Genomic DNA, 17,064 nt, shown 5'->3' with positions numbered 1-17,064 from the left:
TTGAGAGAAAATGTAGCTTACACTGAAAAATGAAACAGCTGAAATGAAAAACAACTGCTCTGTGCTTTTTCAAATATAACTGAGAAGCCTTTATAAAGCAAATAAAGCAGCATTAATTGATTTAGTAGAGCTGAGAGGAACTGCTCTGTGGCTTCATCACCGCAAGCAAAGTGTTTCACATCACACAGAGTCATCAGAGTCATGGTTAATCTAAATCAAATATTGAGTTGTGGACTTTAATTGCTTTTGTTTCGTCTCTGACCTGGTAGCAAACATGGCCCGCAGAGAGGAGAAAGTGGCAGCATCCTCCTTCAGGGCTTTCAGCTCGTTCCTGAGCTTCATCATGGTGTCAGTCACCATGGACTTCTCAGCCTCATACTTACTCTTTAGGTTGGCCAGGGCCCCCTCTGCCGTCTGGGTGAACACACACACATGCTTACACACATCATAAATTCTTGTGTTTTTGATTTCACTTTCTTTACCCCAGTTTCTACTTCCCACTGTCACATTTAACCATATGCAGACTACACTGTAAATCCACTGCTGTGAAAACTAAGCTATATAAACGGATGAATAGTGCTGTTGGTGCTTACGGGAAGTGAATCATGAAACATTCTGAATCATTGTGGCAGTGTAGTAGTTTGCACTCTGTGTAAATCCAATTTGATGCAGGTATCAGAGCTCTGTTTCATGCAGTGGTTGACATTCTCTCAGTACACAATGTTAGCTGTATCTCTGCATTATGTCACTGATATATATGTAATCATACCCTCAGTATAAAACAGGCAATGTAAACTAATGGCAATGGAGGAAAGGTTTGGCACAGCCAAGTGAGTCCTTAAATCAACCGCATTTGTGCGTCTCAGGGTGTAGGCCAGTAAACAGACTATAAACTGCTGGACACATTTCCTAAAGGCAATGTTAAAGCCAGCACTGTTAGCTGTTGAGTATTTTGATAATTTCATATATATCTGGTAGATAAATAAAATGAGGATGAGGCTATCAACTGGATATGGATCCAGTGATTTATTTATTTTTTACACCACAGTGACAGACTCAGAGAGATGGATGTATGGATGAATGGATAGATGTATGGATGTATGGATGTATGGATGAATAGATAGCTGTATGGATGAATGGATGTATGGATGAATGGATAGATGGATGGATGGATAACTAATGGTTTTAAAGTGCTTCTCCATACTCCATACATCCTCTGTAGCTGATTCTGCTGCACTATGTTTTAGGATAACATTAATGCATTTCATATCATACACTGACACATTTGTGACAGTTTTGACACAGACTATTCTAAAATGTGATTATGCATGTCAGTATCATTCAGCTACACTCATCACATGTGCACATCATGTATCTCACCTGTTTGTTAGCCCTGAGTACCAGTCTGAGGGTGGCTATCTGCTCTCTCTTGGTGCTGAGCAGAGACTTGAGCTTCAGGATCTCCTCCATGCAGCTCTCCTTGTCCTTGTCCAGCAGAGGGGCCAGTTCCCTGGCTGCAGCTCTCTGTCTAGACAGCTGCAGAGACCTGTCTACTGCCCGTTGAAGGTGCTTTACCTGGGGGAGGAGAGGGGAGAGGAGGTGAGGAAAAGAGGCGATAAGAGGATAAAAGGAAGAAAAGTTTGGGAGAGGAGAAAAAGAAAGAAGAAAGGGGATGTAATTGTTCTACCTGTTCTCTGATGATGGCGTTGAGGTTGTAGACATTCATGGGCTCCCTGCGCAGCTCACCAGCTGGCTCCAGGGCAGGCGATGATGATGATGACGATGATGAAGAGGCACTGATGCTGGGTGAGCGGGTTGGAGGTGTACAGGGCGGCAGGCTCTGCTCAGATGGCACCTGGAGGCCCTCCTTGTCCCCCTCCTTCTCCTCTCCCCTTCCCTCCCCCGATAAGGGCTCCTTGGACGGAGAATGCGAGGGGCTCCGCGATCCCCCAGGACTTAAGGTTGTCGAAGCAACGGCGGCCAGCCGCCTGGCAAGGCGTGGTGTGAGGAGAACTTTGCTGTTGTCAGAAGACATGGCTTTGAGACTGGCACTGAGGCCCCGGAGCCCTCTACCTTTTCTAGATGAAAAAATAAGTAAATAGGGTTTTATTGAGCTGGAGAACCTTTATTAGGTTGGTGGATATCTGCAGCAAATGTTTACCAACTCAGGAGTTTGAGGCTACCTTGTCTCTACTCATTCCACCACCTGGCAAACAGGTGGAAATGCTGTAACTTGTTGTTCTCAAAGTGAGCTCTGTTAGCCAGTGGTATCCTGCTACTGTTAGCATCTGAAATAAATGATGATCCATTTCAATGAATAAAGCACTGTGCCTTTAAATGTTTCTTATGGGAGGCAGATTTGTTCCAGACCAGTAACCAGACTATGACCAGATTCAGACCAACAACAGCACTGCATAAAAAAATGTTGGTACACTTTCTACATGTCAATAATGCATTATTAACTACTTATAATGCATTATAATCTTTCTATAATCATAGTGATACGCATTCATAAATATTCATACTGCTTTATAACATTAACCATAACACATTAAAAAGTATTTCATAATGACTTATGAGGACAAGTATCATAATACTTGATAATTCATAGTGACCATAGTGATCATATTTCTACAGCAGCCCTGAACGAACAAACTGAACACTGGCTCTAGAGCAGTGATTCTCAACTGGTGGGTCGCGGACCTGTTTTCAGTGGGTCACGGATCTTTGCCTGGAAAAAATATATATATATATATTTATATTGTGCTTTTATTTTGAAGGGGATTTTTTTTTATGCAGCGGAGTTATCCACACTCAACAGTATTTGAAGTTAATGCCTTAATGCTAATAGACACTCGCCATTTCACAGTATAGAAGAACACCCACACAGTTTGTTTTCATTTGCTAATTGAGTACAACACCGACGACATGAGATATGGATTTTCTTACATTGAGGACAAAAGAGGACAAAAACCTCAGTGTGTTTTGTGCAGCGAGGTTCTGGCACAAGAAAGCATGAAGCCGTCAAAACTGAAGCGGCATTTGTTGGATCAATCCGCAGCGGATAAACTGAAAACTATACCTCTGTCAAATGATACTATAAGTAGGTGAATGAAGACATCAAACAACAGACCACAGCTAGAATTAAGGCAAGCGGTCATTTTGCATTACAAATGGAGAATCTACAGACACAACAAACAAAGCGGTTTTACTGGTTTACGTGAAACATGTGGGACGAGGACTGACAGGAACAAGAGAGCTCCCTACTACTACGACTGCAGAGGACATGTTCAGCTCAGGTTCAAACTGCACCATCTTTTCATTAAATACATTTGAGAAGTTGAAAATTTGGGTCGCGGCTTGTCATTAAGGGGTGATGGTGGGTCCCGCAGCCAGACCAGTTGAGAACCAGTGCTCTAGAGAGAGCCTTTCAAGTTTTTACATTACCTAAATGTCGGGATGGGTACTGACACTCGGTACTAGACAGACTGTGGTGCAAAATTATTGAAGACTGGAGCATTAATAAGCTCCAACGTTACCAGTGCTTGATCTGTTCTTTTTAATGTTTTGGTGTAATTTATTATCGCGCTGCAGAGAGTATCTCCTCTGCTCTCTCTATTGGGGCTGAGCTCCTCAAACTACACACACACACAAACACACACACACACACACACACACACACACACACACACACACACACACACACACACACACAAAAACAAGTCAGCCAGCAGAGAGGCTGTGGTGGAGTAACTGAAGTGAACCAGGTGAAGTTGAGATTACTAGAGTTGACAACAACTATTGTTTTACTGCAGCAAGGGTGCTACTGCAGAGAGCTCAAGCAAAAAGGAGGCCCTTTGAGGTCCTATTTGCAGGTTTTGTAGAAGCGTAAACAAAAACATGCATATGACAGAAGGTCAGGATGCCAAGACTAGCACTGGTCTATATCAAAAGAGATATATATGTATATATATTAGGGGTGTAACAATACACGCATTTGTATTGAAGCGTTCGGTATGAGGCCTTCGTTTCGGCATGCGTTTTGTTGTTGTTGGAACAATACTATTGCATTTGGAAAATAAAATAAAGCTTAAATTGTGTGAAATTTTATGTTCTCGATGGAGTCACTGCGCTCAACAAGGCCACACGACGCAACAGGCAACGAGCTGTCAGTCACTCCCATCGCCATAGAACAACATTCATACAATAAGCACATTTGTGCTGGTAGTCACGCTAAGCTAAGCTAGCTTGTTGCAATATGGCTAGTATCGCCATTATTACCAGACCAGAATATAATCAATAACCAAATATTAAAAAATTCTGGAAATCTCTCTGGCATTTTACTTTTGAAAAATTCTGTATTGAAATCGTACCGAACTGTGGCACCACTATGTCTTGAACCGAACTGTGAATTTTGTGGACTGTTGACAGGCTCAATTACTGTAAATTTTAGAAATCTTGGTGTGTCCAACTAATGAAACAACAGTCAGACCTGTAGTAGTCCAGCATGACACGGTTGGGTGTCTCATTGTTGCACAGACAGACGTGGTGGTAGAGCTGGGCAAGCTCCTCGCTGAGCGTCACCAGCTCGTCCTGAGCTGAGTTCAACACACCCTGGCTCTCATTGGCTGCTGACTGAGCTGCCTGCAACTCCAACTCCAGGCTAGACGTCTAAAAGAAGAGGAGAGGAAATCCTTAACCTCTGTAACTATTTGTCATTCTATTCAAACAGACACTTTTTTTAGTCGATATGACATTTTATTATACATTATATTTACCTTCTCCCGTCCCTCCCGGCAGCTCTTCTGCAATGAGGCGACCTGCCTCTCCAGCTTCTGGAGCTGACCGCTTCGCCTTGGCTTCTCCTCGGCTGCTCCCTCTACACACTGAGTCAGTCTGTCACGCAGGGCTTTCACCTCCGCCTTGAGCTCCACCACCTCTGTCACAGCAACACGGTACTTGCACTGCAGGATCTCCAGACCAGGGGTCTGGTATGAAAATACTTGACTTTTGTTCAGTGTCTCACTCCTATCCTCCTCAGTTCCTCCTTCCTCTTCAGCTTCCTCCTCATATCGGTCCATCTCCATCAGGGCCTCTGGGTTGAGCTGAGAGGTGGCACTGTCGTGGGCGTCCTGGTTTAGGTGTGCCCTTCGATGCAGGTGGCGGAGGGCAGTCACTCTCTGGCTAAGACGGAGGGCCTTCTCGTGCTGCTCGTTCAGGGCCCCCTGGGTGTGTTGGAGCTGAGTCTGGGACTCCTGCAGACTGGTCATCAGTGAAACTTTATCATGTTCAACCTGAAGGGGGCAGCAGTAAGATTAGGGAGAACAACAGCAAATATGGTATGAAACTTTTTTCAAACCTTTTTTAGAGGCTCATACCATTTAACACATCAGATTTAGTCTTGGTACCACCGGGGTCCAAATCACATTCCGCTGCTTCATCTTCAATTATTGCACTGTAATTTGAATCCTCTGAAAGGTAGTTTTGGCAAAGGCAATGTTCAGATTACAGAACGATGGCACTGATTGCAATAATCAAAGAGAGAATTCTGGTTGTGGGACTGGGTCTGTATCGTATATATCTGCTAATGGAAGTTCATAGATTAACTGGAACCATCCTAACCTGCTACTCACCAGGTCTGCCTCAGTCACATGGAACCTGCTTGATGTTCACAATATCTGCATGAGCCCACAACAGTCAATGAGACAGATATCTCCAGGAGGATGAAAGCAGAAGATCACTGAATTTGTGACCACAAAGATGATTCAGTCTACCGGTTTGTTGCAGCTGATGTCAGAGTCAGCTTTGATTCAATGTAGCCAGAGCAGCTGAGGCTAACAAGTCCCAAAAGACACATTATATTAGGAAAGAGCCACATGCCAGAATGGGAAAGATATAGCAAGATGTGTAATTATTCCTTGCACAAAGACTTGACATGTCAGGCACACACCTGATCAGCAGTTAGTGGCAGTAATGCACAAAGAAATATAGCAAAGGGCAGTAAAAGACAGATCAGTGAGGTTGGTGGGTTTCAAAGGAAGCATTAGGTTTGTCATGTTTGTTAGCCTTCAAGGATATACACACTCCTCTGCTGAGGTTACAAACACATGCACTGTGTCATTCTTCATTCATTTCAAAGAGAAAACTGCGTTGGCACAATGAAGGTCCAAATGAACAGCACTCAGGCAAAGAGTTAAAATGTGGCTCAAACACATCTTTCACCACCTTTAGACAACCAGGTCCAAACTGGGAACACAAACTGAACCAGATCTTTTCAACTGCATTATAACACAAAGATATAAAGAACCCCACTTTTTCTCATTATGTAAAGAAATAACACTGTAGCACAAAAGTGGATTCATTAACAATTTAACAGAGCAGCAACAACAACAGCTGCTATGAAACACATCCAGAGTGGTCGATAGTGTAATGTGGCAGCTGAGATATAAATAAGGTCTTCCTGCAGCCCATCCTATCAGCAGGGAGCAGCAATGGATAGAATTATACCTACAGGAACTCAAGCAGGTGCACATACACATGGAAGAATGTATCCAACAAGCACAATACAGGGCTGTATGTATTTCTGAACATTGAACAGAGCCAGGCTAGCTGTTTCGCCTGTTTCCAGTCTCTCTGAAATTGGTCATGGCAGTCCCAGAACTCTAGTTACGTATTGTAACTCAAGATTGTATAAGAATAGGTGTAGCCCTCTAAGAGCTGTCACTATTAGGTTCATCCCAGCGTGCATGCACAGTCAAGATTTCTTTCGTGCCCTTATATCCTGCACAGGCCTCTCTTACTTCAGCAGTTGCAACATATAACAGCTGTGCGATGACAGTTCTGCTCCCAATCTAAACCAGCATTTCTTCAGCTTGCATAGGGGGAGCCAGAGGGGCCCACAACTTAGAGGGCTGTGCCTATACTCACAGACACTGAAGTTGCAATATGTAACTAGTGTGCTATACTGTACAAAGTTTGCCTTCTGAGAGCTGTCGCTGTTGGGTTATGGGCAAAGTTGATGCAGTCTATGCCTCATTGTGACACACGAAGGTCCACAAGCAGACAACTTACATCAGTTAACAAACCATAAATGCTACACATAATACGGCAGGGAGACATCGGCTGTGACACGGTTAACACCATGCCAGCCATGTGTGGAGAAAAAAGTGGCAAGAGATGTTGCACTCTCTTCACACAGCACTGCTGCTTTAAAAAAATGAGCTGTTGATTATGTACCATAATAGTCCCCATGTAGCCCACTAAACCGTGATGATGGGATTAGAGGCGGAGGTGTTGTGGAAATTTATGAGAATCAGAATCAGAATCAGAAACCGTTTATTGCCAATGTATGTTGCACATACAAGGAATTTGTCATGGCGGGTGGTGCATAACATTAAACAATCAACAACAATCAACACAGTGCAAGAAATAGAAACATATTAAAATTTACAATAGAATATAAAAGAATAAACATATAACAGTACTATAAACAAGTATGATGAAGTGTAATGTAAAGTGTCAAGTCTGTTTAAATTAAAAAACAGAGAAGGGTTGTGCAGGGGAGTGACTGGTAAGAAATTGTCCTGGGGATGACAGAGTCAGTGGGGGTCCCAGGCTTTGTTGATGAGCTTGACTGCCGATGGGAAGAAACTGTTCATGTGGCGTGAGGTCTTGGTCCTGATGGACCTCAGCCTCCTGCCAGATGCAAGGGGAACGAATAGTTTCTGTTCAGGGTGAGAGGGGTCGGCTACAATCTTTCTTGCTCACTTCAGGGTCCTTGAAGCGACGAAGTCTTGGAGGGATGGCAGATTGCAGCCAATCACTCTCTCAGCAGAGCGAATGATGCGCTGCAGTCTGCCCTTGTCCTTGGCTGTGGCTGCAGCGTACCAGACCGTGATGGAGGAGCAGAGGATGGACTCAACGATGGCTGTGTAGAAGTGCACCATCATTGTCTTTGGCAGGTTGAATTTCTTCAGCTGTCAGGAAGTACATCCTCTGCTGAGCCTTCTTGGTGATGGAGCTGATGTTAAGCTCCCACTTGAGGTCCTGAGTTATGATGGAGCCCAGGAAGCGGAAGGACTCCACAGCGTTGACGGGGAAGTCCCACAGGGTGATGGGGGCAGGTGGGGCTACGTTCTTCCTGAAATCCACAACCATCTCCACTGTCTTTAGAGCGTTGAGCTCTAGGTTGTTCAGACAGCACCAGGTCACCAGATGGTCAGTCTCCCACCTCTAGGCAGACTCATCCCCACCAGAGATGAGTCCAATGAGAGTGGTGTCATCTGCGAACTTCAGGAGCTTGACAGACTGGTGACTGGAGGTGCAGCTGTTGGTGTACAGGGAGAAGAGCAGAGGGGAAAGAACGCAGCCTTGGGGGGAACCGGTGCTGATGGTCCGGGAGGCTGAAATGTGCTTTCCCAGCTTCACGTGCTGCTTCCTGTCAGACAGGAAGTCTGTGATCCACTTGCAGGTGGAGTCGGTCACGTGCAGCTGAGAAAGCTTGTCATGCAGCAGAGACGGGATGATGGTGTTGAAGGCAGAGCTGAAGTCCACAAACAGGATGCTGGCGTAGGTTCCTGAGGAGTCCTGATGCTGGAGGATGAAATGAAGGGCCGTTTTACATGGTCGAGTGGATTCTGATCTGGACTCCGCACCGCCGCTGCCGTATGCTCCCCAGGCACAAACAACATGAAAGCCAACACCCACCACAACACTCCAAGGATGAAGAAGACGAACGAGACTCATCAAAATCTACAGGCACCATGTCAACGCTCACAACTACAGCCCTGTCAATGAACACTGATGTCAACATAGACAAAGAGGACATTACAACAGAGAGAGAGAAGACGTAAAGAAGAAGAAGCCATGACTCATGTGGAGAGGTCAAAGAGCAAATTCACAGAATTCAAGAGAGCTTTTACCTCCTTTGTGCGTTATCATAAAATATCTGCGGCATTCACACCAGCCGGAATCAACCTGCAGTGTGTTATATGCTTAAAACTGGCCGTATAACCATATAATGGAGAAGGACATATCTGATTGGCTGGATAAGCAGACTGAACTCACTGACTTCAGTCCCACGGAGGATCCTGATAAGCTGTACAGTGAGAAAGGCAACGTATACAAAACAAGATATACATCATTGCCAACAGTAAAATAAGTCACTCATCTTGTTTGATAAGAACACACACACCATGGTTTCAAATGTTCCATCTGTTAACATGGCTGAGCTGTCCGAGGTGCCCTCCTCTTTATGGTCTGCGCACCAATATGACGTAGGACTGGTGAGGGCTGCGACACCTCTGGTGGTTCACCCACAATCTGATTTCCGTCCATGCATGAAGCAATATCCACTCAAACAAGAGGCAAAAAAGAAGCATGCAAATTAGAGTAATTTAGAATTATTGTTATCCTACTTCAATTTTTAGCTGCAAATGGTCACAAGGCTAGTCCGTCCAAATTGCAATTCGCTCTCCCTAAAGTTTCATATCTGGGACATGTGATCACAGCAGAGGGCAAAACCCTCTCTCCCAAGAGACTACAGGCAATTCAAAATGTGCCTAAATCACAAACTAAGAAACAAATTATGAGCTTTTTAGGAATGATGTCACAGTATAGAAAGTGGATCTCAAACTACTCAGAAAGAGAGGCACCCCTCTCTTCCATGATTCATGGTAAACATCTTTCTGCACATAACGAACTGACCTGGACTGACTCCTCGACTGCTGCCTTTAATGGCATAAAGAGCGCACTACTTTCACCTCTGACACTTGGACTACCTAAACTTGACACACCGTTCACACAGTACGTTGACCAAAGGGACGGTTACATGGCGTCAGTTTTGACTCAGGAACATGGGGGAAAACAAAGACCTGTTACATATTTCTCTACTAGACTAGACCCTGCAGCAGCTGACCTTCCTCTGTGTCTGCGTGCTGTTGCACATGACATTGTTGGTTATGGTGAGCTCACACTCAAGGTTCCTTATGCTGTTTCACACATTATATTAGATTAATACATTATATTTGCCTAACATTACTGTGAAACAATGTATTATCCTTAATCCTGCTACTCTTTTTCTTACTCCAGCAGATGGAGAACCACATAACTGTGTTGTTTCTCCTGAACAGGTCTGCACGCCGAGACCTCACAGACACGCCCACCAAATGCTGATTTACAACCGTTAGTGGATGGTTCGGTATCCCGCTCGCCGGACACGTCAGAAGGGTTGGTTGGGTTTGCTGTAGTCTCACCATATGACACTCTGTGCAGCGGTAAGTTGGCAACACACTTTTCTGCTCAAGCTGCAGAACCTGTGGCTCTTACAAAAACCTGTAAGCTTGCTGCCGACAAAATAGTTAACATTTACACTGACTCTCGTTATGCCTTTGGTGCCCTGTGGAAACACAGAGGCTTTCTGACATCATCCGGCAAGCCCATTTCTCACCACTGTCTTGTGGCCGACTTGCTAGAAGCCATACTGCTCCCTAAACCTGTCTGTGTTATTATGAAATGTGATGCTCACACTAATACTTCTGATTTTTCAGGTTACTTTGATGTATGATGTTCAAGAATTGCAGACATTGGCTATCCCTAAAGAGCAAAGTGTTTGGCCTCATCTAATCCAGTTTTATGGATGGGCTCAGACAATTGCCATGTGATCTCTTCCATTGTTACGCTAAATTAGCTCACAGCAGAGATAACTTGGCAAAAGGGGGAATAATGTAATGTTATTATTATTTATTTAGATTAAATCTACATACTTTTACTTTGGTAACTGTCCCATGCGGGTTGTAATCCTTTTCTTCAACTGTCTCATCAAAGCGAATAAGAACACCACTTAAAATAAATGTATATGTTTTAATCTATATCAAGTATTTTCAGGTCTTCAGGCAAGGCCCTGCTGGCTGTTCCTAAGTCAAGCTCAAGACTAGAGGTGGCCAGGCTTTTACAGTCAGGGCCCCTCAGGGCCTCTCTGCAGATCTGAGACTTACAGAATCAGTGACATTTTTTGAAACATTTCTAAAAACTTCGTACCCAGGTAGTTGTACATAGTTGATCAGAGAGCGGACTCACCGTTATCAGCTGCTGCTTGAGCTTCTGGATCTCTGTCAGGTTCATCTCATTGAAGAGATCAGATGTCACTGCCCCCTCGGCTTTCCGACCCGGGCCTCGGCACTCTCCATTAGCTCTGGGCACCGACCCTGCAGGTGTCCCTGCACCAATCCCAACCTGGTGGCCGTTAAACCTGATGGATCAGAGTAGAGTACAACATCTTTAAAATCCAGGAGATTCACTTCGCTTTCCAACACGTTAAGTATAGAAAGTTAGAGAGATATAACCAGTACAAAAAGTAGAGTATAAGAGTGCACTTAAAAGCACAATGTGAAGGATTTAGGAATATATATTGACAGAAATGGAATATAATCCTCTTCAAGGGGATTATATTCTATAATGCACGGCCATATATCTACAGTAGCCCAGAATGGACAAACCAAACCCTGGCTCAAGAGAGAACCTGTCATGTTTTTACATTCATCTGGAGGCCTTGGAAGGGGAGGGGTGAGCTGAGAGGTGCTCAGTTGGTTCCACTGTGCAATCTCACTGCTCGATGCCACAACATTTTACACACAGATACAATTATAGCCTTATCAACAAACACGGCCTATTTACAAAATGTCCATAGCTTAATATTCAAAGATATTTTGTTATTGTCAACAAATGTACAGATTAAAACCAACAGTGAATGGTTCTACTAACAAGTATGATGTGTGTATCAAAGCCGGATATCTCTTCTGTCTCTGAGCCATAGAGCTCAAATGAAAACACATCAGTGAGCCTCACTGTTGCTCTGGTGACATGTTCCTTCATCATCATCATCATCATGAAGACCCACACACTGCAGTTTATTTTGACTCAATCCCTCATACACCGTGCTGTTATTTGTTATTTAAAAACAACTGCTCCTTTGCTTGTTCTTGTCTGTTTGTGTATATGTCTGTTTCCTGTCTGTTTATACTAAAATCAGGATGCCTTAGTGGATTAATAAAGTTCATGATCTGTCTTCACTAACAGGCCATGTACCACAGTCCTTCAAAGTAGCTGTAATTAAACCTCTTCTTAAGAAGCCCACTCTCGATCCAGAGGTGTTGGCTAACTATAGACCGATCTCTAACCTTCCCATTAGCAGTCGCTAATCAGTTGTGTGACTTTCTACATAACAATAGTTTATTTGAGGATTTTCAGTCAGGATTTAGAAAGCATCATAGCACAGAGACAGCTCTGGTGAAAATTATGAATGACCTCCTAATTGCGTCAGACAAAGGACTTGTCTCTGTTCTTGTCTTGTTAGAACTTAGTGCTGCATTCAACACCATTGACCATTACATCCTGCTGCAGAGACTAGAACATTTGATTGGCAATAAAAGAAACACACTAAGCTGCTTCAAGTTCCATTTATCAGATCGATCTCAGTTTGTATTTGTAATCGATGAAACCTCAATGAAGACCAACGTTAGTCACAGAGTTCCACGAGGTTCTGTGCTTGGACCAATCTTGTTCACCTTATATATGCTTCCTTTAGGCAATATTATCAGAAAACACTCCATAAACTTTCATTGTTATGCAGATGATACTCAATTATATCTATCAATCAAGCCAGACAAAACCAACCAGCTCACTAAACTTCAAGCATGTCTTAAGGACATAAAAACCCGAATGACCTGCAACTTCCTGATGTTAAACTCAGACAAAACTGAAGTTATTCTACTAGGCCCTGAACACCATACATGAACAATTTGTTCATGTATTTGTTACTTCTAGACTAGATTACTGCAATGGGACATCATATGGATTTATTATGCTGTAATCTTATAATCTTATTATTTTATTCATTCTGTACACATTATATCTATTTCCCTTCTGGAAATCCTGGGAGAAGAATCTCCTCTGTTGCTCTCTCAGAGGTTTCTTCTTATTTTGGGGGGACGGAGTTTTTCCTTTCCTGATGCGAGGGTCCAAGGACAGAGGATGTCGTATGACGTACAGATTGTTATTGTGAAATTGGGCTAAATAAATTAAATTGAATTGAATTACTATTCCTCAAAAACAAAGCAAAGCTAATTATTAAGATATCATGTAATTGAAAGAGACTAGTATGACTGTTTTCAAGCAACACTCATGTGATCACTATCAATGAAAACATTCCATTTTCTTTCCAAATATTTTTTATGTTTGCTATATCCCACCTTGTTGACTCTTCTGCGTTTGGGGAGAGCAGAGTGGTTGGTGTGGCAGTGCCACTTGGCGGAGCAGAGGTGAAGGTCAGGTGGGCACTGCCGGTGTAGGCCACATCACACATGCTGAGGTGGTGGACCAGCTCCCTGCGCAGGTGGTTCTTCTGCTCACGCTCGCTCTTCAGAGACTCCAGCGACTCCTCCAGCTGGGCATCTGAGATGTCCTTCAAACGCAGCGCGTCCTGTAATTGGCTGTTGAGGAGCTCTGTCTCCTCCTCCAGGACCTTGATCTCATGCTTCAGACCTTCATACTCCACCTGAACCAAGGATGTAGCAACAGAAATTAATGGGATGATATCAAGAGACTAAATAGCCAAAGTACTGTATCACTTAAAAGAAGTTCCTAATCTATATTTGAAACTATGTCACTATTTGGGTCATATCATAGGTGCCCTGTTGAGCTTTCTCGTAAATAAACAAAGTTGTGTTTACATCCATGAGGCCTGTATTTCCTTAAAACATTTGCAAAGCAGAATTTGCTTTAAATTGGGCATAGTTTACATCCAAGTTTGCTATCTTGCAGTCTTATTTTTCTTTGCCTATGATGGTGCACTGCTACTGTATGTTCTTTGCACATTAAAGCCGTAAACTGTCGATCAGCAGAATAGCTTGAAACCAATGTAGGAATGTGTGTCTGGTAAAAGGCTGCACAATGTATCCGAATTTTATACTGCAAATTTCAAATTACAGGAGGCACAATATTTGTCAAAGGCGAAATGTTGTCGAAATACCATTTCGAATTAAATATGGAGATATTCCTGGCCTACACATGTATATCCTACAGACTTAAGAAAACATATGTTTGTTACAGATCCCTGCAAAAAATTATCCATAATCATTTGATTGTTTTCCAATGAAAATGAGAATTATGTAAAAACAATCACTCTCTCTGATATCACAAATCCTATTGCAATTGCAATGTCAGTCAAAATAATCACAATTAGATCGTTTTTTCAAAAATGGCGCAGCCATAATTGCTTTGTGCACCATGCAAACAGAACAGCGACACATTCACAAAGATATTGCTCAATAAACTGTAAAAGAAGGTGTATACTGTTTTTTTTATTTAATTCATTTACATGGGATAGTGCACATTAATCAACATTTCAGTTTCCCCCTCAATGTAAATGTGTGTGTGTAAAGAGTTAGATAGAGAGCTAATTTCTGTCTGTAGTCCCTGGGCAGGTTGTTACAATATCAGTACAATTCAACCGCAAACACTATAGTACACTATAAAGCAAACACTGTACAGCACAATACAACACAATACGATTTTCAAAAGTAGGTCATTTGTAAAAACAATGAGAGTGTGTAACGGCAGTGCCAGAGATGAGGTAGTATAATTACTGTGATTGCAGCTTTGGTTTGCTTTAAGTTTTTGTTTAAAGGTTAGGTAATTAGTGTTTTCTCTTAATCAATAAGAAGACTGTTTAAGTCGTGGGTGGCTCTGACTGAGAGGACTGTTTGCTCAAACTTGTTACGTCTGTATTGTACAACACAGTCCCCTCTGGTGTTTGACAGTGTTGTCCTGCTGCTACTATCCTTTAGCATTATGAACTGACTCAGTGTGGGAGGTGTAAGCCCATGTAGAACCTCAAAGATGAGGCAAGCATCTGCAAAATGTTTAAAACTATCAAAATTAAATAGATTGTGCTTTTGAACTTTATGACAATGGTGATAGCAATTGTCCTTTCGGTCAAGTGTTTTTACTGTCTGCTTGTAAAGGGACTCAATAGGTTTTAGAGTTGTCATGCTTCCTTGTGACCAGCTTGTAAAACAGAATGTAATGTGGAAGAAGAGCATAGCATGCATAAAGAGTTTGGCTGCCTCTGTTGTATAGGTATGGTTCTATATGCCTAAAGTTAGCCAGGTTGAATTTGATAGTACCGGCTACCTTTTGGCCAGGTTGGTGAGTCTCTGTGGGTTTCCTAAAGAACATACAGACAGTTTTGTTTATGTTCAGGTGTAAACATGAGTTGCTCAACCAATCTGACACATGGCCCATGGCTGCAGTTAGTTTGTTTGCTGCTTGTTGTTTGTTTTTAGCATGTACATAAAGAACAGTGTCATCAGACTACATTTGAATGTAGACTAAAGGCAGGTCATTAATGTACAAGCTAAACAAAATATGGCCAGTATTGATCCTTGAGAAACACCAATGTTGCAGTTAAGGTATGTTGATTGAGTATAACCAATACGTACACTTGGCTTAGTGTTTATTCGATATGATTTCATCCATTTAATAGCATCAGAGGACACATTAAAAGAGAATAGATTTGACTGGAGTACCTCATGGTTTACTGTATCAAAATGCCTTCTTTAAATCAAGAAAACCTGCACCTATTTCATCACCCTCATCTAATTTTGCATTTTTACATTTTAAAAAAAATAGCAGTTTGCTGTTACTGTTTAGTGGTTGGTGTGGAATCCAAATTACATTGGGTGGAGAGGGGTATGACCCATGTTCAGGTGAGCGAGTAGTGATGATACCACTTTTCAAATTAGTGACACATAGTGGCTTTAAATATGTCCCTGTTGCTTAAATAAAATGTAGATGAGAGGAGAACAACACTGCAGGGGAAGCATTAAAACATGTGTGACATTGTTGGAATAGAAATGTCCACATTGGAAAAACTATTACTACCGTATTTTTCGGACTATAAGGCGCACTTAAAATCCTTAAATTTTCTCAAAAATTGACAGTGCGCCTTATAATCCAGCGCGCCTTATGTATGGTTACTTGTTGTGCTTAATGATCGATTTTATGTGGTACAATGCGCTCAAAAATCTGTTGAAATGTGTAAGTACGACTTTGGTAAGCAACGAAGCCGCTCCGCTCAATGGATATTCGGAGCATTACGGTACGCTGTGTCACTACCTGATCGGCCCCGTAACAGGAATGTAATGTCTAAACTAAAAGTCAAAATCGATCAATAAGCACAACAAGTAACCATCGGTCGCAACCGTTGTCCGAGCTTTCACGAAAGCTGGAATCATCACTGAACAGCCAAGTACCGATAACGGCAACAAGACTGACTCGGAAAATGACGAGAGGGATTCGGGCATTCTTGATGCCGAAATCGCACAGCTGTTTCACTCAGACACTGAAGATGAAGAATTTGATGGATTTGTGGAAGAGGAATGAATCGATAAGTGAGTGTATTTTTCTGTACCGGTATTTGTTGTTACAACTGAGTTGAATAAAGTTTGATTTACCGGACTGTGTTGTTTTGCTTAAAGCGCCTTATAATCCGGTGCGGTTTATGTGTGAACATAGACACGTTAATTCACAGTGCGCCTTATAATCCGGTGCGCCTTATAGTCCGAAAAATACGGTACTAACAAATCTCAAACTTTGTTGAGTAGCTTAGTTTCTTCTGGTTCAGTTTCTATTGCAGGGTGGTAATGTGTATGTCCATGTGTGTGTGAATCCTCTGTACCTGATTCTGTTTGAGTGTCGACACCAGTTTTTGCAGAGAGATGTTCTCCTCCTCCAGCTCGGTGTAGTCCTGAAGCAACCGAGACTCTCGGAACTTGTACTCCCTGATCTCCTCTCGCATCCGGCTGCGCTGCAACTCCAACATCTCATTACTCTGCTGAGACAGTTCAGGGAAAAAGAGCTGGAGCTGCATGCTGTTTATGCCACAGATAACCCAAGAAAATGACTGGAATCAGTATGGAAGTGGCTGGGTATTACATGACACAGTTGCTGGATGGACTCATTACAATGCACTTCCACAGGAAACCAAGTGGTCAGCTAAAACTCAGT

The 17,064-nt window shown here is 42.7% G+C and overlaps 1 protein-coding gene across 3 annotated transcripts in view; it reads right to left on the bottom strand.

Moving 5' to 3' along the window:
• LOC137877328 (protein bicaudal D homolog 1-like) overlaps window positions 1–17,064 on the bottom strand; it is a 50,022-nt gene that overhangs the window by 13,309 nt on the left and 19,649 nt on the right. For all 3 annotated transcript variants that reach the window (XM_068717160.1, XM_068717159.1, XM_068717158.1), the window contains exons 3-10: window positions 16,736–16,888; window positions 13,248–13,552; window positions 11,077–11,248; window positions 4,779–5,294; window positions 4,493–4,671; window positions 1,688–2,078; window positions 1,381–1,575; window positions 263–414 (exon numbers count right to left, since the gene is read on the bottom strand). In XM_068717160.1, the coding sequence (XP_068573261.1) occupies window positions 263–414; window positions 1,381–1,575; window positions 1,688–2,078; window positions 4,493–4,671; window positions 4,779–5,294; window positions 11,077–11,248; window positions 13,248–13,552; window positions 16,736–16,888 (2,063 nt within the window). The remainder of the gene's footprint in view (window positions 1–262; window positions 415–1,380; window positions 1,576–1,687; window positions 2,079–4,492; window positions 4,672–4,778; window positions 5,295–11,076; window positions 11,249–13,247; window positions 13,553–16,735; window positions 16,889–17,064) is intronic.

This window comes from Cebidichthys violaceus, unplaced genomic scaffold, assembly GCF_023349555.1.
Source record: "Cebidichthys violaceus isolate CVI_PGR_0920_01 unplaced genomic scaffold, fCebVio1.0.p SCAF_21, whole genome shotgun sequence".
Taxonomy (NCBI): domain Eukaryota; kingdom Metazoa; phylum Chordata; class Actinopteri; order Perciformes; family Stichaeidae; genus Cebidichthys; species Cebidichthys violaceus.
This window is presented reverse-complemented; position numbering and strand designations above follow the sequence as displayed.